This window comes from Trachypithecus francoisi, unplaced genomic scaffold, assembly GCF_009764315.1.
Source record: "Trachypithecus francoisi isolate TF-2019V2 unplaced genomic scaffold, Tfra_2.0 Lachesis_group8, whole genome shotgun sequence".
NCBI classification, from domain to species: Eukaryota; Metazoa; Chordata; class Mammalia; order Primates; family Cercopithecidae; genus Trachypithecus; species Trachypithecus francoisi.
Genome location: NW_022681473.1, coordinates 7,875,958 through 7,895,843, shown reverse-complemented (window position 1 = coordinate 7,895,843; position 19,886 = coordinate 7,875,958). Strand labels below are relative to the sequence as shown.

Below are 19,886 nucleotides of genomic sequence, written 5' to 3'. Positions count from 1 at the left end.
CCCACGAGAGGCTGGCCTTACCTAGACGCCAGAACCTAAGGGACCTGGGGGCCAGCAGCCTCGGTCCCTGCGCGGTCCCCAGGTTGCCTGACGCTGCCAGGGCCCCCCGTGCTGCTACAACCTTGGAGGCGCCCTCACCTCTGGGTGGTCACTCTCTCAGCAGCTTCCCTGGCCATGCACGCCCCCTCGTGGTTGGTCATTGGCACTTTTCCTTGTTTGGATTTGCTACCTGCTCTGGCCTTCCTTGGGGGCTGCCCCGGCCTTTGTGGGTGACTTAGGATGGAGGGTGGAGTTGGAACCTGATGCCCTGGTTTGCGTGGGGGAGCCTGTAAGGACTTGCTGTATGACATCCTGGGAGTCACTTTCCTGAACCTCAGTGGGCCCAACAAGCCACAGCCAGGTAAAGCTTTTGTGATGGCCAAGAGTTTAGTGCAGAGAGCATGGTTTCTGAGCCCCCTCTCCATTCTGGAAGCTTATCTGCCAGCTGGTGTACCTCCCCAGAGATGCTGGAGGGCCTGGGAGGACTCTAAATCTTGGGGAGAGACTGTAACTTGGGTACTTTCTCCCCAGGGCCTGATTTCCGGGGGAATAACCTCCTTGAACTAGGCGTCAGCAGGTGGGATCCCTGTCTGGCAGAGAGTGGACTCCAGGAGAGAGTTAGCAGCCCAGCTCTCTCCCTCCCTTTCTGCCATGAGCTCTGCTTGTGCAAAATCACCCATTTTGATCACTGGAACACTTCTGGGAACCGAGCAGGGCAGCAATAGTGTCCCCAGTTTACAGATAAGAGTACTGAGGCTTGCAGGTGCAGGTCCTTCGGGTGTCCAGGACAGGGGTGGGCCCTGAGCCTTTGCTGTTGTTCTGTGGCCTTTCTAAATCCTCCTGACACCTAGAAGCCATTGGAACCTTTTAGGGTCTGGAAGTCTCAGCCTGGTAGGGGCTACTGGGGTGGAGCCCTGACTGAGTCACGCCCATGGGGGGAAGGGTAAAAGGAGCCGAGACCATTGCCCTCCCCATGTCAGAGGTTGGGCATCCATCAGATTCGCCCCCACTTGGCATACTCCCCATTGCAGGCTGGCTCACTCTCAGCTGAGGGAGAAGAACAAGAGGCAAGGGGCCTTGGGCACACAGTCTGGGGGTCCCCTGAGCCCCCTCATCTTTATTCCAGTTCCTCAGATGTGGCAGTTCCCTCAGCTTCCCTGGAGACAAGTATCAGACAAAGGTGGTGGCAGACACCGGACAGGGCCCTGGGTGGGGCTGCTGGCGCTAAAAGGACTTCTCAGCAGGCGTGAGGTCTCCCGCCCCAAACGACTCTTCTGGCCACTTCAAGCTACTCCTCTGCAGCCCGGCTTCCCTCTGCCTCTGGCTCCCCTGGCTGAGCAGGGCCTTCACCCGCTCGACCCTGGCCCCCTTCAGCAGTTGTCTCAGACTCTTCCTGAGTGTCCCTGGGGCTGGCTTTGACCCCAGCGTCCTCATCTCCCTGGCATCCTTGCTCCTCCCCTCTGCTCCTTGCCTCTGACTGCCCTCTGCCCTCCTCTTCTGTCGCAGCCTCCTGGGTCTCAGGCCACTCTGCCCGGCGGTAGACAAGGTAGCCAGTGGTGGGCAGCCTGTGGGCCAGGGCTCCAGGGGGCAGGCAGTGGTAGCCCTGGTCCTTGTATAGGAAGAGGCCAAAAGTGTTGGGCTGCGTCACTCGGAACTTGGTGGCACAGAGCTGGTTCAGGGTGGCGATCGAGGCCTCTGGGGGCACGGCCAGGGTCTTGGAGGTGCAGCCACTGCTGGGATCCTGATAGGCTACTCGGAGGAGGTGCTATGCAGGAGGAGAAGCAAAAACAAGTACTCAGCCCTGACTAGCATGCATCTGGCTCCAAAGCTGAGGGACCAGTGTGGGCTGTGCAGGGACAGGGTGGGGAGGTGGAAATTCAGTGGCAGAACCAAGTGGCAAAAGCTCTGTGAGCTCCAGGGGTCGGCTTGTGGGCCACAGCTGAAGGTGCAGGACAGCCCAGTGGGGAGCTCACAAGCCTGAGACGCTTTGATAGTGCACACTTTGTGCTCCAAGCACTCTCCTGCTTTAACTCATTTAATCTTCACCTCAACCCCAGGAGGTAGGTCCTATTACTACATTGTACTGATGAGAAAACTGAGGCACAAAGTCGTTAAGTAACTTGCCCAAGTCCCTACAACCCAGTGGCAGAGCCGGGATTAGAACCTAGGATCTGGCTACAGAGTCTGGACTCTTCACCAAGGACAGGAAGGTGAAAGGCGGGGACGGTGTCTGGCTCTGAGGACACAGTGGAGGGCCTGTTACCTGGAAGCAGTGGGTGGCAGGCAGGCGGCGCTGCTCCCAGAGGCTGAGGGAGCGCCGTAGCTCCTGCGAGGGACTCAGTGGGAGGGTGTGGGTGTGACCCAGGCCACTCAGCAGGGCCAGGCTGGCAGACAGGCTGGTCAGGTAGTAGCCACCTGGGACACAGGGTGGAAGAACATGGCTCAGGCTGGGTGTGGGGCACCCATCCCCTCTCCCCTTCCCTGCTTATTCAGGGCCCACCCAGGCAGGGAAGTGGGTGGGGGTCCCTCACCCTCTCCGGTGAGCAGGCTGGGCTCCAGCAGCTCTGACATGTACTCGGCCTCCAGCAGCAGCTCAGGAAGGTCACAGTGGGCCAAGACGAGGCTCAGCAGAGGCAGGAACTCGTCAGCACCCGCGTCCTCCCCTGTGGGGACATGGTGAGAGGAAGAAGCTTCAGGTGCAGTCCTTGCTTTAGGCAGTGACCCCTCCCCATGGCCTAGCAACCATGGCGGGGCTTCGGAGAGGACGCACTGCTCTCTAGGCCTCAGTTTCGCAATCTGCAAGATGGGAGGGTGGGCTCATTCTCTCCCGCAGGGCCATTCCAGGGTCCTGGGGACCTGCCGCTGGGGGTCCCGCCTCCGACTCAGAGGGACAGGGCAGGGTGAGGTGGTGGCAGAGACATACCCTCCTGGGTCCTCAGGGCCATATAGAGCAGCTTGCAGGCCTGCAGGAGCCGCTTGACCTGGGCGCTGGGTGAGTAGGTGCGGAGCAGCTGCAGCAGCTTCTGGCGCACCTGCTCCATCTCTACTGGGGAGGGCAGGCTCAGGTGGGACCCAAAGGCTCCAGGACCTTGGGCCCGGGCCAGGCGGAGGCCCTCAGCTAGGCGGCCCAGGGAGCCGTCTGCGGCAAGCCGGCGCCGCGCGCGGGCTGCCAGGATGGGCCGGAGAGGCTTGAGCACAGAGCGATGCAGTGACTTCTCCAGGACATGTTCTGCCGGAGGAGGGGCAGGGAGGGGTCAGGGGAAGACTGGGGAGATGGGGGGCAGAGGCCAGGGGAGAAGGGAGCAGGGGTAGAATCGGGGAGGAGAGGCAAGGAAAGCAGGAGGAGGTAGCCTGGGTGAGACAGAAGAGTTTGGGGAGAGAGGGGATGGAACTCTCTCGAACAGTGGTAAGATAGGGTGGGTTTGTAAAGCAGCAGAACAGAATCAGACAGGCTGGCGCTGTGGAGGGGAGCAGAGGGTCAGATGGGGCAGTGCTGGAGCTATGGAGAGACAGAGCCTCACCCAGCCTTTTAGGCGGCAGCAGCTTCTCAGGGCCCAGCTCCACGCTCAGCATGGCCCGGGCCCGGCTCAGCGCCTGACGGATGCCCTGCAGCTCCTGGGGCTCAGGCCTGGCCCGCACCTGGGTCAGCAGGTCCTGCACCAGCTGGCCTGCGGCTGTGTGTCGGTCCTGCATCAGTGCCGCCGCGGCCCGGCCCACCTGCCGCTCCGGCGCCAGTAGGGAGCAGAAGGCGGCACTCATGGACCGAAGCAGAGGCCGCCGGCGGCCCAGGTGGGGTGAGGTCGCTGGGCTCCCCCGGGACCCTGGTGCCCCTTCCTCCTCGGAGCTGCTGGGGGAGCCGCAGTCCACCTCCTGGAGGGAGGGCATAGGCGGAAGGCTAGGGTCACCGCCTGCTGGCACGCGGTACCCCACTGAACTCTCCCTCCGCAGCAGTTGGCAAGGGGGCAGCCGCTCTGTCTGGCTGGGGACTGCCCCTGGCAGCACAGGGACGGGGGGAGGCGGCACAGCAGGTGGAGACAGGGGGCTGGAAGTCTCTGTGGACACGCGCACTTTGAAGCTTCTCTTGAATTTCTCCCGCTTGGTGGGCCCCAGGTCCCCCGGGAAAAGGGGGTTGAAGAAGCACAAGGCGGCTCCGGTGCCCTGGTCCAGCTCTTGAGGGGACCGGGCCTTCAGCTGGGGCAACACTGGGCCTCCAGCCGGGCCCCGCTGAGCCTTGATGTTGAGGGAGGAGCTCCAGAACTCTAGGGAACAAGAAACCAACTGGGGCCTCCAGGATTGGTTAGGGGAAGTTTCCCCACCAAGGAAAGGCATGGGCTTCGGGCAGTGTGCTGCGAGCCTTGCCTTCCTCTCAGCCTCAGCTTTTTCATCTGTGCAATGGGTGGCAAGGAGCTCTTACCAATGCCCAGATGGGAGATGGCCTCCAGCTCTTTGTGGGTGGCTGCACGGTGGATGGCTCTGGGGAGCTGCAGCGGGAGGAGAAGGATGTCCCTGAGGCCAGAGAGGGGAGCAGAAGGGAGTGAGGGCCGAAGGGGGTGGGGAGGATGGGCTGTCCCAAGGAGCAGGGCCCGTGGACACTGGGCACCCTGCAGGCAGACTCACCGGGTGTGGCAGTAGGCACAGATGAGCTGGACTAGGTCTGGGAACATGAGCTCCGAGCCCTCCAAGGAGACGCCTAAGAGAGGAGGGAAGTGAGGTGCTTCTCTGGGGAACCTCCCTGCTTCCAGCCCCTTCCCGCCAGGCCAGCCCAGCCCCTCACCGCCAGGGCTCTCCAGGATGTAGTGGCTGGAGACGAAGGAGGGGCCGCTGGCTTCGGGCAGTCGCATGCACAGGGCCTGGCACTGTCGGGTGTTAGATTTCCGCACGAGGAACGTCTGCAAGTGGATAGGGCTCAGGCAGCTCAGGACCTTGGCGTCCCACCCTTCTCCCTCCCACCCCTGGCTGGCCAGTCCCTGGAGGTCGGGGGCAAGACTCACCCCCGGGGGCTCGGTCCTCAGCACGTGCAGTGCCGCCGCTGCGTTGGCTTGCAGCTGCAGCCACACAGGCCGGGTGAGCAGCAGGCGCTCCCGCAGGCTCACAATGCGCCCCGGCCGCTGTGGCCCGCCTGCCTGCCCGCCGCTGGCATTGGGCACGTCATACAGTGGGTCCTGGGCTGGCCTGGGGGCGGGCACCCAGATCTGAGCAGGGAGCCAGGGGCTGGGACCCTTGCTCTCCTCTTCCCCGCTCCCAGGTTTCCCACCTTCTCTGTCCCCGGATAGGCCCTCTTCTCGCAGCCCCTCCCTGCCCCACCTGGCTGCCCTGCCAACTTCACTAACTTTTCTGTCTCCAGGTGCCCAGGAGTGAAGCTGGATGGGCTGGGGGCTCCAGGAGGGCCCGTGCCTGACTCTCCAGGGCTTTCCATGGCTGGGAGCTCCTTCGGCTTCAGGAAGAGAATCCAACCCCAAGGCAAGGCACGCACATCCCCAGTGAGTAACACTTCCTGAGGGCGGTCCGCCTGTCACACCCGCCTGTTAACTCTTGTGTGTCCACCCCGCCGGGCCAGTGCCTGCCTCCTCTGTTCTGGACCCTGCTTCGGGGGTCAGGGATCCCCTCCATGCTAGCCTTGCCCTGAGGGCCCTGGCTGGGGGGGGGGTGCCACCTTCACACAGGGCCTCCTGCAGCCTCACCAGCTCCTCAAATTGCACAGGTGGGCGGGAAGTGGTTAAACGGCCCGACTCAGTCCCTGCAGGCCCCAGCCACACTCTGGGGGCACCTCTGGGTCTGTGGTCAGTTGCTCATCTGCCCCTGGCCTCAGGTCAGCCTTGTGGGAGAGCACCCTCTACTGTCCAGAGATGACTCATTCCTGAACATGGGTTTTAGGATTTTAGGTTGCCATGGAGAAAATATGCCACATCTCCATGGAAACTAACCTATTTGCTTAACTGAGGTTCTGGGGGTGGTTCTGACACTCAGCACTAACCAGGGGGAGTCTGGCTGGGAGGTCGTTAGCACATGGCGCTGCTGCCGGCTGCCTCCTACGCACGCAGGCTCTGCCAGCCTGCCTTGCCAATCTGCCAGGCAACTGGGACAGGTGCAGACATGACCCAGGCTCCAAGCACACGCACCCATCCTCCCCACCCAAGGCACTCCGCTGGCGCCATATGTTCTCCGCCCAGTGCCGGGCAGCCCAGCGCCCACCTCCCCCTCCCCGGTCTGGCCCCACACACAGTGCTCCAGCCTCTGCTGGGTAGTGCGAGGAGTGGCAATCTGCAGGTACCCCAGAAGTCAGCCTGGTTCAGGTGCTCCCCCCAGAAGCCCTGATTCTCTTGCAAGGTAAATCACACATACACAGAGGCACGCCAGAATCCCAGGAAAGGTTTTAATTCTAGTCCTTGAAATCTGAGAGGCAGACACCAAGAACTGCCCTGAGAAAACCTGGGGGGCCTGGCATCTTGCCTCCAGCTCCAGCCAGGGTGGACAGCCCCCCTAGATATCACGTCTGACTCAGAGTTCCTGCACAGTGGGGCCTGGCTACCTGGCCCTGAGGCCGGAGAGCCTGCATTCAAGGTCAGCAAGAGGATGTGGCTTTGACTTCTGCTGTCTTCTCTGTCACGGGAGCCTCAAGAGGCGGATCTTCAGGAGCGGGAGGTGGCAGGAGGCTCAGGGATGGAGACAGCAGCCTTGCCTGGCCAGGTCGGCTCCACAGCCACAGCTGTGCAGGCCTCGAGGAGGGCAGAGGAGGAGTCCAGGCCAGTGCCAGCAGAGTGGGAGGGCCCAGCAGCACCACAGGAGCCTGGCTGGGCAGACCCTGAGGGGCCTGTGGGTCTGCCTGTCTGCAGCAGGAAGATGAGAATCCTGGGTGCGGTGCCAGCTGCTCTGAGGGTCCCCCTGGCTCTGAACAGCAGGGTCACGGTCCTGTGCATATGTGGGAAGGAGAAAACTGTCACCAGTGAGGAAGCTGAAAGGAGGGGGGCAGCCACTTACTGAGGGGAGTGACTTTGGGCTGGCCCAGGACAGGCCTCCTGGGCAGCTCCATGGCCCTCCCTGACCCCTCCTGAGTGGGAGCTCCATCAACCCAGGCTTCCTCAGCCCCATCCTGGTTCCTGCTCCTCAAACTCCCACAAGCCCCTCAAATCTAGACCATCCTAACTTTCTGGGGCCACTGATTCTGACACAGCCACAGTCTCTCTCTGGGCTCCTTCCTGGAGGCTGAGCTGAGGGAAGGTGATGGCAAGGTGGGCAGGGGAGGCTGTACAACAGCCATGGTTCTTACCATCCGATTTTCTCTTCTGAGGGGACACAGCTGCCCTAGCCTGGGTGGATGAGAAGAAAAGCCCCCCTGAGAGCCCACCTACAGCTTGGCAATCCCTGCCCCACCCCCCACCTCTGTGGCGTGTGGGCTGCTGCCTTAGTGCTATGCCCCCAGGGCTGGGAACATAGGTCCCCCCAAGCCAGAGCTCCCATGCTCCTGACCGCTGGCCAGCTCAGCGGCTCTCCCGCCTCCCCGCCCCCCTCCCACCCCATCAAAACCTGCCCTGGAACAGGAAGGGGCTGACACAGACTAGAAATCCCTTCTCCCAGGGCCGCCTTGAGCAAGAGGACTCGTGAGCCAACTGCGATCCAGGGACCCTGGGCTGAAGATGGGGGAGCCTTGGTGAGCAGAGAACTCCCAGGCCTGCAGATGGCAGAGCTGCTGCCAGGGTGGGGGGCCCTGAGGTGGGGCAGGGCACATGGGCAGCAGTGGCCCCACCTTTTTGATGGCTGTCCAGTCCTCCAGGATGTCGATCTCTTGAAGCATGTACACGATGTATGGGCCTGTGGTGGGGGTCAAGGAAGCCCAGTGGAGGCGGCAGGTGACGAGGGCAGGGCCACCCACCTGACATTCAGGAGTGGGGGTACAGCAGACACCATTAAGTGGGAGCTGAGGATCTGGGTCCGAGCTCAGGTTCCACCTCCTACCTCTTCGACCCCTAGTTCCAGGGTCCTCCTGGAACCAAGTCCATGGAGGACACCAAGTGTTGTTCCCCATCCCTTGCTCATCCTCACCTCGTCTTGAGGTCAGCTGGCTGAGGCCCATCCCATCTCACCCTGCAGCACTGGCCATGACCTGGCCCCTTCCCTGATCCAAAGACAGACGCAGGGCTTCTCCCTTCAGAGACAACTCCCCTTCCCCACAGTGCTCCCTACCTGATGTCTCCATGCCTTCACCTCCCATTTGCTCAAGTCACGGCCTTCCAGATTCCTCCCTCCCTGCCTGGGCCTGCTCTCCAGCACCAAGTAGCCATGATGACTAAGGCTGGCTGCTGCAGGAATGCCCTCAGGGGCGCAGGAGGACTCAGCTCTGCCAGGACAGATGAAAGCACAGCAGGCCCTGGACTAAGCTTAAGCTAACCCTGCCTAGGGAGGGGCGGAGGCAGCTGGTGCCCTCTGGGATGTGGGCACCCTATGGTAGGGCACCAGAACACACAGGAGAGTGAAGCCATAGGCACTGGGGTAAGACTGGAGAGGCCTCACAGAGGAGGTAATGTTTGAGATGAGCCCTGGACAGTCAGGACAGGCAGGACTTCCAAGAGGGTGGGATATGAGCAAAGGCTCCCCAGGGAAAGCTGGGGACCCGCTCAGACAACCCCAGGAGATAGAAAGGCCTCAAAGGCCAAACCTCACTCAGGCTCGAGTGCAGTGGCACATCATGGCTCGCTGCAGCCTTGATCTCTCAGGCTCAAGCAATTCTCTTGCCTCAGCCTTCAGAGTAGCTGGGACTATAGGTGCACACCGCCACGCCTGGCTAATTTTTGCTATTTTTTCTAGAGACGGGTTTCACCATGTTGCCCAAGGTAGTCTCGAAATGAACTCCTGGGCTCAAGCAATCTACCTGCCTTGGCCTCCCAAAGTGCTGGGACTATAGATGTGAGCCACTGAGCTTAGCCTGTTTCTGTTTTCCTAGGGTCCACATAGCCCAGAGAGACCCAGGACCCTGTAAGAAATTGCTGACAGCTGGATTTGCCTGGACATCGTCACATGACACCAAGCAACCACATGTGCATCTAGTGCGACTGTCCTCCATGTCCCCTCCAAACCCCTCCCCCAAGTCTGGAGGTGACCCTAACATCCTGCCAACCTTTTAGGCCACCTTGGGTGAAAGGATACCAGAAACCAGAGGTGCCTTCTTCCTCTTGCTGGGCGGCAGGGAGTCCCAAGACCTGGAGCTGCCTCTGGCGTGCAGTTTGTCGTCCCACCATTCTGCCCCCAGACCCAGAGTTAGAATTGGGGTGCTGGCCCACAAGACACTCCCTCTTCTGTAGCCTCTGCCCCCACCATGGGCCAGCCTGGCCTCATATCCCCTGCCCCATCACAGTCCTGGGCTTGGGGTAGGAAGCCCCTTAGGGCTGTTCAGGTCCTGCCCACGCAGCTGCACAGCCCCGGGAAGAGGCCGCTGCACTTGTGAGCCTCATCTGTTTAGTGGACAGTGGGATGATGACAATCCCTGCTACCCAGGACTCCACATGAACACAGGTACTATGAACATGGAGGGGACTAGAGCTATTGCATGGGACTGCATGTCACACTGATACCTGTTTTAGAAAGAGCAGGGGCAGAAGAGGGCAGGGAGACCCACTCTGCCTGAGCCCCCACTGTGTGCCAGGCCCTTTCCAGGCCTGGTTTCCTTCAGTCCTCACACTGACCCCAAGAGGCAGGTCCTCTGACTGTCCCCTTGACTTCAGGCCATCTGAAGTCCAGAAAGGGGTGGGTGTTGACAGAGCCAAGCCCAGGGCCGGGGTGCCCGGGCTCTCGCGCTCACCGGAGCTGAGGTCCAGGCTCTGGCGGTCCTCCTCCAGCCTCTGGATCCGCTCCTGCAGCTCCCCCTGCAGCGTGTCATACAGCAGCAGCTTCTCACTCTGGAAGAGGGGGCAACAGCTCAGCAGGATGGATGGGGTGAGGTCACTTCAGACCTTGTGCCCCGCCTTGTCCCCAGTGTACCCAATCAGGCCCACCTCCAGGTGCTGTTTGGCTCCCTGCAGCTCACATTCGTACTTATTCCTGATCACATCCAGACAGAAGCCCTTGTAGATCCCTGCAGAGAAAGGGAGGAGGGGCCCTGCTTGGCTGGGGAGCCTGGTGCCCACACAGGAGGGCTGAAAGCAAAGGGCGAGGCCAGGGAGGAACGAGAGAGGAAGGGGACAGGGTGCCATGGGTTCTGGGAGGGGAAAAAGGCACAGAACCACCCACAGACCTGCCACCTGAATGCGAATCTTGAGGCTCTGCTGCAGCCCCCCAAGGGGCTCCGTGTATTCAGGGGCTCTCTCAGCCCCCACTTCCTCCAGCCGCAACCGCAGCTGACTCAGTCGTTCCCTGAACAACCTGGGTGGTAAAAAGGCAGCCGTGCACCCATTTGTTCACCGATCGCTCTTGGGCAAACACGTACCCAGCACCCATTCCACAGCAAGCCCTGTGTTAGGTGTGCACTTCCTGGGCACCAACCACGCCTGCCCAGTACCAGGCCCACCACCTCCTCATCCCAGCTCCTCGCAGACCCAGCCCAAGGTGTCCCCACACTCACTTCTCCTTTAGCTCCGAGAACTGCTTCTCTAGGTCCAGCATCTCACTGACACACTCGCTGCGGCGCCGCTCATAGTCCTCATCATCCATCTCTGGGACAAGAGGCCAGTAAGGGCTAGCTCTGGGGAGGGGTGGTGGGTACCCACATGTGTGCATGTGCTTCCTTCCTGTGTGTGTGTGCATGAGTGCTTGTGTGTAGAGGCTGTGTGTGCATGCATGCTTGTGTGAAGGGGCTGTGTGTGTGTACATGTGTGCTTGTGTATAGAGGCTGTGTGTGTGTGTATGCATGCTTGTGTGAAGGGGCTGTGTGTGCATGTGTGCTTGTGTGTAGAGGCTGTGTGTGTACATGTGTGCTCGTGTGTAGAGGCTGTGTGTGTGTACATGTGTGCTCGTGTGTAGAGGCTGTGTGTGTGTACATGTGTGCTTGTGTGTAGAGGCTGTGTGTGTGTACATGTGTGCTCGTGTGTAGAGGCTGTGTGTGTGTGCGTGCTTGTGTGAAGGGGCTGTGTGTGTGTGCATGTGTGCTTGTGTGTGGAGGCTGTGTGTGCATGTGTGCTCGTGTGTAGAGGCTGTGTGTATGCATGCTTGTGTGAAGGGGCTGTGTGTGTGCAGAGGCTGTGTGTGTGTGCATGCGTGCTCATGTGTAGAGGCTGTGTGTGTGTGCATGTGTGCTTGTGTGAAGGGGCTGTGTGTGTGTGCATGTGTGCCTATGTGTAGAGGCTGTGTGTGTGCCTGCTTGTGTGTAGAGGCTGTGTATGTGTGCGTGCGTGCTTGTGTGTAGGGACTGTGTGTGCATGTGCATGTGCTTGTGTGTAGGGGCTGTGTGTGTATGTGCATGCTTGTATGTAGAGGCTGTGTGTGCGCGCTTGTGTGCAGGGGCTGTGTGTGAGTATACTTGTGTGTAGGGGCTGTATGTGCATGTATGTGCATGCTTGTGTGTGGGGGCTGTGTGTGTGTGTGTGTGTTTGTGTAGGGGCTCACCAGAGCTCTCCTCTTCTGACTCTGTCTGGCTGCCGCTCCGCTCCTCCTCACTCTCTTCCTCCTCTCCATTCATCTCAGTGGCGGAATCACCCTCTGCTTCCATCTCTCCTGTGTCTTTGCTTGGAGGCTGGACGGGCATCCGGACTCTGGGAGAAGGAATGGAGCTATCACTTACGGCTGCCCACAGCTCAGAGGGGGAAAGAGGCAGCAGGAAGCTGAACCCAACCCGATCCCAGATGGGGAAAGCCAGGGAAGTGACTGGCCTGGCCACACCTTGAGCACATACTGGGTGACAAGGGTGCAAATGGCCGTCTGCACCTCTCACAGAAGCCTGGGAGCTGTGGAAATGCTCCTGCTCTTGGATGTCACTGGTGATCCTAATCCTGAGAATACTGGCCAAGGCTGTGATCCACAGAAAGGAAAGGCCCAGGGGGCACTCTCCACTGCCTATGGACTGGACCTAAATTTCTTTTTGAGATGGAGTCTCACTCTGTTGCCAGGCTGGAGTGCAGTGGCACAATGTCGGCTCACTGCAACCTCTGCCTCCCGGGTTCAAGCGATTCTCTTGCCTCAGCCTCCCGAGTAGCTGGGACTACAGGCGCCGCCACCTCACCCGAACTGGACTTAAATTCCTAACTGGGGCTTTCAAGGTCTTTCCCAGACTGGACTTGACCTACCGGTCCAGCAACTTCATCCCACCATATAATGGCTAGTGCCTGCACTTCCACCTTCTGCCCTCTGCCTCAGCTGTTCCTTCTGCCTATAATGCCCTCGGCTTCTCTTCCAGATAACGCTACAATCTCCTTGTCTTTCATTGTGCTCTGGGTCAAATCCCATCTCCTTCTGCCTCCTCTTGGACCACAGGTCATCAGTGTTCCCCCTCTCTTTTCTGTGTCTTCAGCTTCTCCCTCTTAGCAACCTCCTTCCCATGAAACTTTAGATGTGCCTGGGTATTTTCTAGCATTAACAAAACACAGAAACACAAAACCTCACCCATTCCACCTGACTGCTCCGTTTGCCACTTCACAGTTATGCTTTTCAAGGTCTCATGAACACTGGCTGTTCCTACTTTGACCTCCCAGTCGTTCAATGTCATCAGTCTCAGCTGAAACTGATCCGGTAGCATTAACCAATGACTTCCTTGTGGCTAATGCCAATATTTTTCAGTGCTTATTTTAATTGGCTGCTCGGCAACAGTGAACACTGGTAAGCATTCCTTCTTTTACTGACACATCTAACATGTATTGAACATCTAACATATACTAGGTACTGTCAGACGCTATGGTATGCAGGGGCCCCAACTGTGACTGTCTTTGACCTCACCGAGTTTACAAGTTCCTGGGAGAGAGGAGCAAAGGAGCACACTATAACCATGGTATGAGGAGAGTTAAGACCAGGGGCATAAGGGAGGAGTATATAACCAGGACCTGGAGCCCGATGCAGCAGGGAGGCTTCCAAAGATGGACCAGCTGGGTGAGCTGCACTTATTGAGGGAACATTCCAGGTAGAGTTAGTAGCAAAGACCCAGAAATAAGAGAAGGAAAGCAGCTGGGGGGACATGGATCTAAGTCTCAGTGAGAAATCTGAGCTGTAGAGATTTGGTCGTCAGCATACAGCAAGTTCTTCATGCCACAGGAGACGGTGCGACTAGCAAGGGAGAATGTGTGCAATCAGAAGACGCCCATAATGGAACTCCCAGGGTTACCAAAGGGGCAGATGAGGAGACCCCTACAAAGGAGGAGGCAAAACCCGAAGTCGTGGAGAAAGAGAATTTCAGAAGAAAGCCAAGTACTGCCAAGTAGTAATTGTACTGATAGTGCCAAGTACTGCCAAAAGATCACCTAAGAGGAAGAAAACAGTCCTCTCAGCAGATAATCTCTCAGCCCCCTGCAAGATTCTATTTTATTGTGTTCTTCCAACTTCTCTGGACACTGCTTGTAGTCCTTTAGAACACTGCAGACGGCACTCCCTCCAGGAAGCTTTGTATCTATTTGCCTATTCTCATGTCTGTTCCCCCAATCAGTCTATGAGCCTCACTAGGGCAGGGGCTGCACACGTACCTTATTTACCTAGCACAGTACTGGTTCACTTGATGACTGGAGGATTTGCAAATACAAATTTAACAACAACAACAAAATTTTGTGAGGCAGACATTAGCTTTTACTTTTCGGTAGTCCCAGGTCCCTGTGATGGTAGCAAACTTTCCTTGACACCAATTCAAGTTGTGTATAATAGGCCTGGCCTAGGTGAGCGTTTAGTCATATTCCTCAACAATTTCACTAATGATCTGCATCTGACTTGAAAAGCTCGGTTCTCTAAACCAGCTTCATCTTTCCCGTTATCAAGCCTCAATTCCCAACACTTGCAATGCCTCTTCACTGTTAGTATATTCACTTTGTAAGACGCAGCTTAAGTCTATCTCTTCCAGAAACCTTTCTCTCCTCCAGGTGGTTCTGATTATGAGTTAAGTCACAGTCTTCCCATCTTACCCCGGGTGCAAAAAGCGGATAACCATTCCTGCTCTGAGTGTTGAGGAGCTCGCAGGTGGTAAGGGATGGAAAAGCACATTGTAAAACGCTGTACACAGGCAATTTAGCTTTTCAGAATGGCAGCTCCTCCGGGACACGCCCCTAGGGAAGGCAGACCCTCCCCATTCTCGCAGAGGTCAACCCAGCTTCTCCGCGGTGCCCAGGGGGCCTCCCGCTCGCTTCTAGATGCGCGGGAGCCGGCCGGAACAACGCTGGCTCGCCCGCCACGCATCAGGCCAGTTAAATCTCTGCTTCGGCCTCGGAGGAGGAGATTGTGCCGGCCCTGCTCGACTAACCGGAGAGGCCAAACCAAAAGCCATGCATGGCGATACGCACCGCGGGGACTGGGGCCTCTGGCCTCAATATCGAGATTCCCTGAGAGGTGCCCGTGGTTGCCGATACCGGCAGCAGCGCCGGTCTCCCGTAGGCGCTGCGCGGCTCCCTTTTCTCCGGGAGGCAGAGCCTATCGGTGCTTCCGTGTGCGTCATCAGGAGGCGACCGTCGGGGGTGCTCACAATTGGACAGTTTGGTCTCGAGGCATGCTGGGATACCGCGGACCGGTCTCCATAGTAACTGGCCGACATTCGCGCAGGCCTTTGGCCTGCAGGAAAGGCCCTGCTGTTTCAGTGCTTTGCAGACGGCGCCCTTCGTCCGCGGCCACCTCCCCACGGCGTGCAAGGGGAGAAGCCGGCCCCGATCCCCCCCACCCCCAGCTCAGGAGAGTAACGGAGCCAGCTGTGGGTGTGAACACGCATTTATTTACACATTGTCATCAGTAGGCACATACCCAGCCCAGCCTGTTGAAGGGACAGATCTCAGGCTGTCACCCATGGAGCCTGCAGAGTCTTCCCTCCTCTAGAGCCCTTGAGGGCGAAGGCCTGAGAGAACCAAGAATTTTAGGCTTCTGTTCAAGAGCTAAGAACTAAATTTTATGCCTTCGTCTGATTTCTTTCCAAAAAGTCCATTTCATTAAGTACTCAGACTTCTTAGCTCCATCCCATTCATACTTTTTGCTCTCCTACTACCCACCCAAGATTGTTAATAATAACAATAATAATAATAATACTGCGATAATATTAATACTTCACATTTGTACGAAGCTTACAGAATGTTTTCACATATAACATCTCATCTGAGCCTCCCAACAGTTCCGTGAGGTAGGTATTCTCACCTCCCTTTTTACAGACAGGGTAACCGAGGCTCAGAGAGGTAACGGGATTTACTCAAGGCCACACAGCTAGTTAGTGGTAAAGCTAGGACTCGATCCCAGCATCCCATATTCAAGTCCAGTGTTTCAACACCACAGCTACCTCTGTAAAGTGGAGCGGCATTTTTTACCTCAGTCAGGCCTAAATGGTGGCCTGAGGAGCCCAGAGGCTGACTTCTCATACTAGGGTAGGGAAGGGCTCAGCAGCGTCGGGGAGAGTTGGGGTACTTGGCCTTCAACTCCTGTTTGAACTGGCGATAAAGGATCTTATTGTGCTGATTTTCAGCCTCCTTTTGGGGATGGAACTTCAACGCTTCTTTGAAGCCCTTATGAACCAAGAAACCTTCGTTCAGGACCTCAAAATCAAACCCCGCCACATGCAGCTCACAGGCCTGTAGGAGGAAAGACAGGTCAGCAAAGTTTGATGACATTGACAGGGCTGAGACTGACTTCTCTAAAGCCACAGTCCAGTGCCCTCACCCCTCTGGAAGTATCCTGGATCTTCCACACCATCCACCCACCTCCCGAACGGTGATCCTTCCTGCTTCATTGCCTCCTCTCCATCCAGGGCCACTCCTCAGGCCACCACCCCTCCTGCCCCATTACCCCTGCCCTCTGCCTTATGAGCACCTGGCTGATTCGGTTGAAGCCGTACTGCCGAAAGCGCTCGTCGAAGGTGGGCACCTTGCCTCCTGCCACGTAGAATGGCTCCCAGGGGTCCTGCCAAGGTACCACGTAGGCAGGCCGCAGCAAGCTCTCTTCCGGCAGGTTGACCCAGCGGGAATAGTTGGTGGGTGCCTGGCAGGGTGTGCACAACCCATAATAGAAGGGTCGCACCTCGCCAACCTGGTAGAGCTGCACCAGCTCGTTTTTGTTCATGGGCATACGGCGGGCTCGTCGGATCTCGAAGGCAGGCACCACCAGCGCGGTGCCTCCCCACTGGTTGCTCTGATCCAGCATTTCCCGCAGGCCTCTCCACAGCCCCTCGCTGGGCACCATGTCCACATCGATCACCAGGGCATAGTTGGCCCCCTCACGAGCCAGATTCCTCAGCAGGTTATTGGGGTAGGAGACATTGGTGCCCAACGCATAATTAATCCCGGGCTGGGCCACCCTGGCTAGCTTGTCAAAGACCTCCTGGCAAGACCGCAGCAGGGCAAACTCCCCCGGCTCCCGGGGGTCGGGCACGGCTGCCTCGTAACGAGAGGGGCACACGAGGTGCATGGCGACCCTGGCGCGCATGTCGGGGCAGTGGCTGCTCAGCGCGTAGGCCAGCACCGTGGCCAGCTGCGCCTCCTCCTTGGTGGCCGCGAACACCGACACGGACAGCGGGCCCTCCCAGCGCTCCAGCAGACCCGACAGGTGCAGCAGGTTGTCCACGCTGGCGTGCGTGGCCAGGATCACATCGTTGGGTTCCATGGTGGTCTTCAGCAGGCCCCTGTAGACGCGATAATCGCCGCTGGCGTCCAGGACGCCTCCGGAGGCCAGCGCGGTGCGGAGCTGCGTCTTGACCTGGTCCACGGACCGTGGGGATGGGGGAAAGAACTCAAAATATTGGTCTTGCTCCTCCTGTCCGTGCAGTCCGGACAGCAGCGACAGGTAGAGCAGCTGCAGCATCGCCACCAGCATGAGCGCGGCCAGCAGCAGCTGGTAGAAGGCGCACCGGATGGCGTAGGACATCTGCATGGCTGTCGGGGCTCGGGGCGCGTAGCAAGGACCACCCGGCCACAGACTACGCCAGCGGCCGCAAGCCCGGATTTACCGCAGCCTGCCGAGCGCAGCCGAGGCGAGCCGAGGCCAGCCGAGCCCCGCGCGCCGCGCCGCCCCGCCCGCCGCCCGCCGCCCGCCGCCCGCCGCCCGCTGCTGCCGCCCCCAGCCCCCGGCGCGTCGGCTCGCCCCCTGCGAGGGAGGAGGAGCCACAGCCCCGCCGCCCGGCCGCGCGCCGTGCAGACGCCCCGCCCGCCCGGGCCCCGCCGGCTTCCCGGGACGCGCTCTCCTCTCTCCCCGCCGGCGCGCGCACCCTGGACCAAGCGCGCCTTGAACGAGCAACGCGCTGGGCTGGACTCGGAGGGAAACCGTAGCAGAGCTCGGCTGCAGCGTGGTGGAGGATGGCGCGGGCTCAGCTGAAAGGAAATCAAAACGCTGCCTTCCTTCCGCGGCTTCTCGTTTCCCCGTGTCCAAAGAGGTCTGCGCTCCGAGGTAGGTGGTAGTGCTTGGAAGGTGCGGAGGAGATGAGAGATAAGTGAATGTGGAAAGTGCCACATTACGTAGGACGAGGTGGCCGAGTGGTTAAGGCGATGGACTGCTAATCCATTGTGCTTTGCACGCGTGGGTTCGAATCCCATCCTCGTCGGCCCTATTTTATAGAGCGGGATGGGAAAAGCATCTAAATTTTCACATCCTGCCCGTTTGCAGCAGCAACCTGGAGAAAACTCAACTGGAGGTGCGAGGGGTAAGGAATCTTAATTTTCATATCCTGCGTGTTTGGAGCAGCAAGCTGAGGAAAACTGAACTGGGGGTATGAGTGGAATTCGATCCCAAGTCTCTGGTATTTATCCACCACGCATCTCCTGCCTGTTCCTACTCCAGGTATCTGTAGCTCTGGGCAGAGGCCAAAGGTGTTTTCTTTACTTCTAGAAAGAGGAGGTCGCAGGGTTTGGTGGCACGGAAAAGGCTAAAACCGGGATTCTGGCCAGTGTGAAGTTGGGGGCCAGTGTATGATCTGCAGGAATTAGGGAAGCCCGCATTGGAGGCATCGCCCTCCGCGTCCAAAGTAGTGGTATTTGTCCTACTCCCCAGCACTTCTCCCAGGGCGGAGACCTTATGTCCATACGCCTCGCTCCCCAACACAACACACACAATCTCTCTCTCTCTTTTTTTTTTTTTTTTTGAGGCGGATTCTTGCTCTGTCACCCAGGCTGGAGTGCAGTGGCGCAATCTCGGCTCACTGCAACCTCTGCCTTAAGCGATTCTCCTGCCTCAGCCTCCTGAGTAGCCTGCCGTACGCCCGGCTAATTTTTTGTATTTTTAGCAGAGACGGAGTTTCACCATGTTAGCCAGGATGGTCTCGAACTCCTGACCTCCTGATCTGCCTACCTCGGCCTCCCAAAGTGCCGGGATTACAGGTGTGAGCCACCGCACCCGGCCACACACAAACTCTTAAGCAGAAGGCCTTGAACATTCCAATATCAGGCCACCATACTCTTAATAAGTATTTGTGGATTAATTCATCTATGGACTCTTTAGAACACGAGAAGCCGTGGGAAGGGCAGACACTGCCACTGCTAAATCAATTACCGTATATTACTCAACTTTTTAGGCTGATCCAGGGAGGCCCCTATAGGGCAGAGTGCTCTGAATCTTGGGATGTCAGGACAGACTGGGCAGGGCTTCAAATAAGGATAAAGTGTTTGTCCTGCTATTCCACAGGCAGTAGGGTGCCACGGTTGTGGAGTTGAAGAGTGATCAGAAAACCTTTATTTTGCAACCTAGTGCAAAAACACACACTGAGTACCTGCTCCCTGCCAGGGACTGTGTTAGGCATGAAGGGATTGGCCTTGGAGGAGACACAGGTATTGTCCTTGAGGGGTTTCCGCTGGTGACCTTGGCTGTAAAGAGGAGAAAGGCAAGTGCAGATCCTTTCAGCACAGGCCTTGCAGACAGGAGGCTCAGAAGCCAGACATGCTGCCATTTGGATTTTCTTTGACCTCCTCAGTGTTTTATTTATTATTTTTTATTACCGTTATTTGAGACAGAGTTTTGCTCTTCTCGTCCAGGCTGGAGTGCAATGACGCAATCTTGGCTCACTGCAACCTCTGCCTCCTAGGTTCAAGCGATTCTCCTGCTTCAGCCTCTTGAGTAGCCAGGATTACAGACGTGTGCCACCATGCCTGGCTAATTTTTTGTATTATTTTTTAGTAGAGATGGGGTTTCACCATGTTAGCCTGGCTGGTCTCGAACTCCTAACTTCAGGTGATCCACCCGCCTTGGCCTCCCAAAGTGCTGGGATTACAGGTGTGAGCCACTGCGCCCAGCCTTATTATGATGATGATAATGATGATGATGATGATGATTATTATTATTTTGAGATGGAGTTTCTCTCTTGTTGCCCAGGCTGGCGTGCAATGGCCCAATCTCAGCTCACCGCAACCTCTGCCGCCTGGGTTCAAGCAATTCTCCTGCCTCAGCCTCTAGAGTAACTGAGATAAGAGGCATGCACCACTACACCCAGCTAATTTTGTATTTTTGGTAGACATGGGGTTTCTCCATGTTGGTCAGGCTGGTCTCGAATTCCCGACCTCAGGTGATCTGTTCACCTCCCAAAGTGCTGGGATTACAGGCATGAACCATCACGCCCATCCCTGCCTTATTATTATTTTTTAAGACAGAGTCTGGCTCTGTCACCCAGTCTAGAGTGCAGTGGCGCGATCTCAGCTCACTGCAATGTCTGCCTCCTAGGTTCAAGTGATTCTCCTGCCTCAGCCTCCTGAGTAGCTGAGATTACAGGCAAGCACCACCATGCCCGGCTAATTTTTTGGTATTTTTAGTAGAGATGAGGTTTCACCATGTTGGCCAGGCTG

The 19,886-nt window shown here is 57.9% G+C and overlaps 3 protein-coding genes and 1 non-coding gene across 9 annotated transcripts; 1 reads left to right on the top strand and 3 right to left on the bottom strand.

The window, feature by feature from the left end:
• Nucleotides 1–1,116: 1,116 nt before the first annotated feature.
• On the bottom strand, nucleotides 1,117–6,109 carry RIN1 (Ras and Rab interactor 1). Of its 2 annotated transcripts, none has more exons than XM_033205584.1 (10): nucleotides 5,370–6,109; nucleotides 5,031–5,211; nucleotides 4,814–4,928; nucleotides 4,657–4,729; nucleotides 4,454–4,545; nucleotides 3,561–4,298; nucleotides 2,963–3,268; nucleotides 2,571–2,702; nucleotides 2,303–2,454; nucleotides 1,117–1,804 (listed from the first exon to the last, which is right to left on the bottom strand). In XM_033205584.1, the coding sequence occupies exons 1-10, from the start codon at nucleotides 5,453–5,455 to the stop codon at nucleotides 1,328–1,330; spliced, it is 2,352 nt and encodes a 783-aa protein (XP_033061475.1). In that variant the 5' UTR covers nucleotides 5,456–6,109; the 3' UTR covers nucleotides 1,117–1,327. The 2 variants fall into 2 exon arrangements, with proteins under 2 accessions (XP_033061475.1, XP_033061476.1); XM_033205585.1 differs by having other exon boundaries at nucleotides 5,344–5,532.
• Nucleotides 6,110–6,398: 289 nt separating this feature from the next.
• On the bottom strand, nucleotides 6,399–14,594 carry BRMS1 (BRMS1 transcriptional repressor and anoikis regulator). 5 transcript variants are annotated; one of them, XM_033205596.1, is made up of 10 exons: nucleotides 14,436–14,594; nucleotides 11,572–11,717; nucleotides 10,592–10,682; nucleotides 10,265–10,392; nucleotides 10,026–10,105; nucleotides 9,833–9,929; nucleotides 9,181–9,273; nucleotides 7,784–7,848; nucleotides 7,307–7,346; nucleotides 6,399–6,948 (listed from the first exon to the last, which is right to left on the bottom strand). In XM_033205596.1, the coding sequence occupies exons 2-10, from the start codon at nucleotides 11,708–11,710 to the stop codon at nucleotides 6,941–6,943; spliced, it is 741 nt and encodes a 246-aa protein (XP_033061487.1). In that variant the 5' UTR covers nucleotides 11,711–11,717; nucleotides 14,436–14,594; the 3' UTR covers nucleotides 6,399–6,940. The 5 variants fall into 5 exon arrangements, 3 of the variants coding, with proteins under 3 accessions (XP_033061487.1, XP_033061486.1, XP_033061488.1); XM_033205595.1 differs by lacking the exon at nucleotides 14,436–14,594 and adding an exon at nucleotides 14,061–14,367; XR_004435871.1 differs by having other exon boundaries at nucleotides 7,307–7,848.
• A 242-nt stretch (nucleotides 14,595–14,836) lies between these two features.
• On the bottom strand, nucleotides 14,837–17,176 carry B4GAT1 (beta-1,4-glucuronyltransferase 1). The gene is made up of 2 exons (XM_033205591.1): nucleotides 15,937–17,176; nucleotides 14,837–15,698 (listed from the first exon to the last, which is right to left on the bottom strand). Exons 1-2 carry the CDS (start codon nucleotides 16,990–16,992, stop codon nucleotides 15,507–15,509), a joined length of 1,248 nt encoding a protein of 415 aa, XP_033061482.1. The 5' UTR covers nucleotides 16,993–17,176; the 3' UTR covers nucleotides 14,837–15,506.
• A 401-nt stretch (nucleotides 17,177–17,577) lies between these two features.
• TRNAS-GCU lies at nucleotides 17,578–17,659 on the top strand. Its single transcript has one exon. It is a non-coding gene; the product is annotated as a tRNA-Ser (tRNA).
• Nucleotides 17,660–19,886: the final 2,227 nt, after the last annotated feature.

Bases quoted from the DNA above. Each gene is read 5' to 3' on its own strand.
- RIN1 (XM_033205584.1), bottom strand. From the start codon at position 5,455: ATGGAAAGCCCTGGAGAGTCAGGCACGGGCCCTCCTGGAGCCCCCAGC. The intron at 3,269-3,560 runs GTGAGGCTCTGT...CTCCTCCGGCAG, and splicing joins GCTGCCGCCTAAAAGGCTGG to AACATGTCCTGGAGAAGTCA. The intron at 2,703-2,962 runs GTATGTCTCTGC...ATGTCCCCACAG, and splicing joins GGCCCTGAGGACCCAGGAGG to GGGAGGACGCGGGTGCTGAC.
- BRMS1 (XM_033205595.1), bottom strand. From the start codon at position 14,086: ATGGTTATCCGCTTTTTGCACCCGGG. The intron at 10,106-10,264 runs GTCTGTGGGTGG...CTTTCTCTGCAG, and splicing joins GATTCGCATTCAGGTGGCAG to GGATCTACAAGGGCTTCTGT. The intron at 7,849-9,180 runs GTATCCTTTCAC...CCCCCACCACAG, and splicing joins GAAGGCACCTCTGGTTTCTG to GCCCATACATCGTGTACATG.
- B4GAT1 (XM_033205591.1), bottom strand. From the start codon at position 16,992: ATGCAGATGTCCTACGCCATCCGGTGCGCCTTCTACCAGCTGCTGCTG. The intron at 15,699-15,936 runs GTGCTCATAAGG...TTCCTCCTACAG, and splicing joins GCTTCAACCGAATCAGCCAG to GCCTGTGAGCTGCATGTGGC.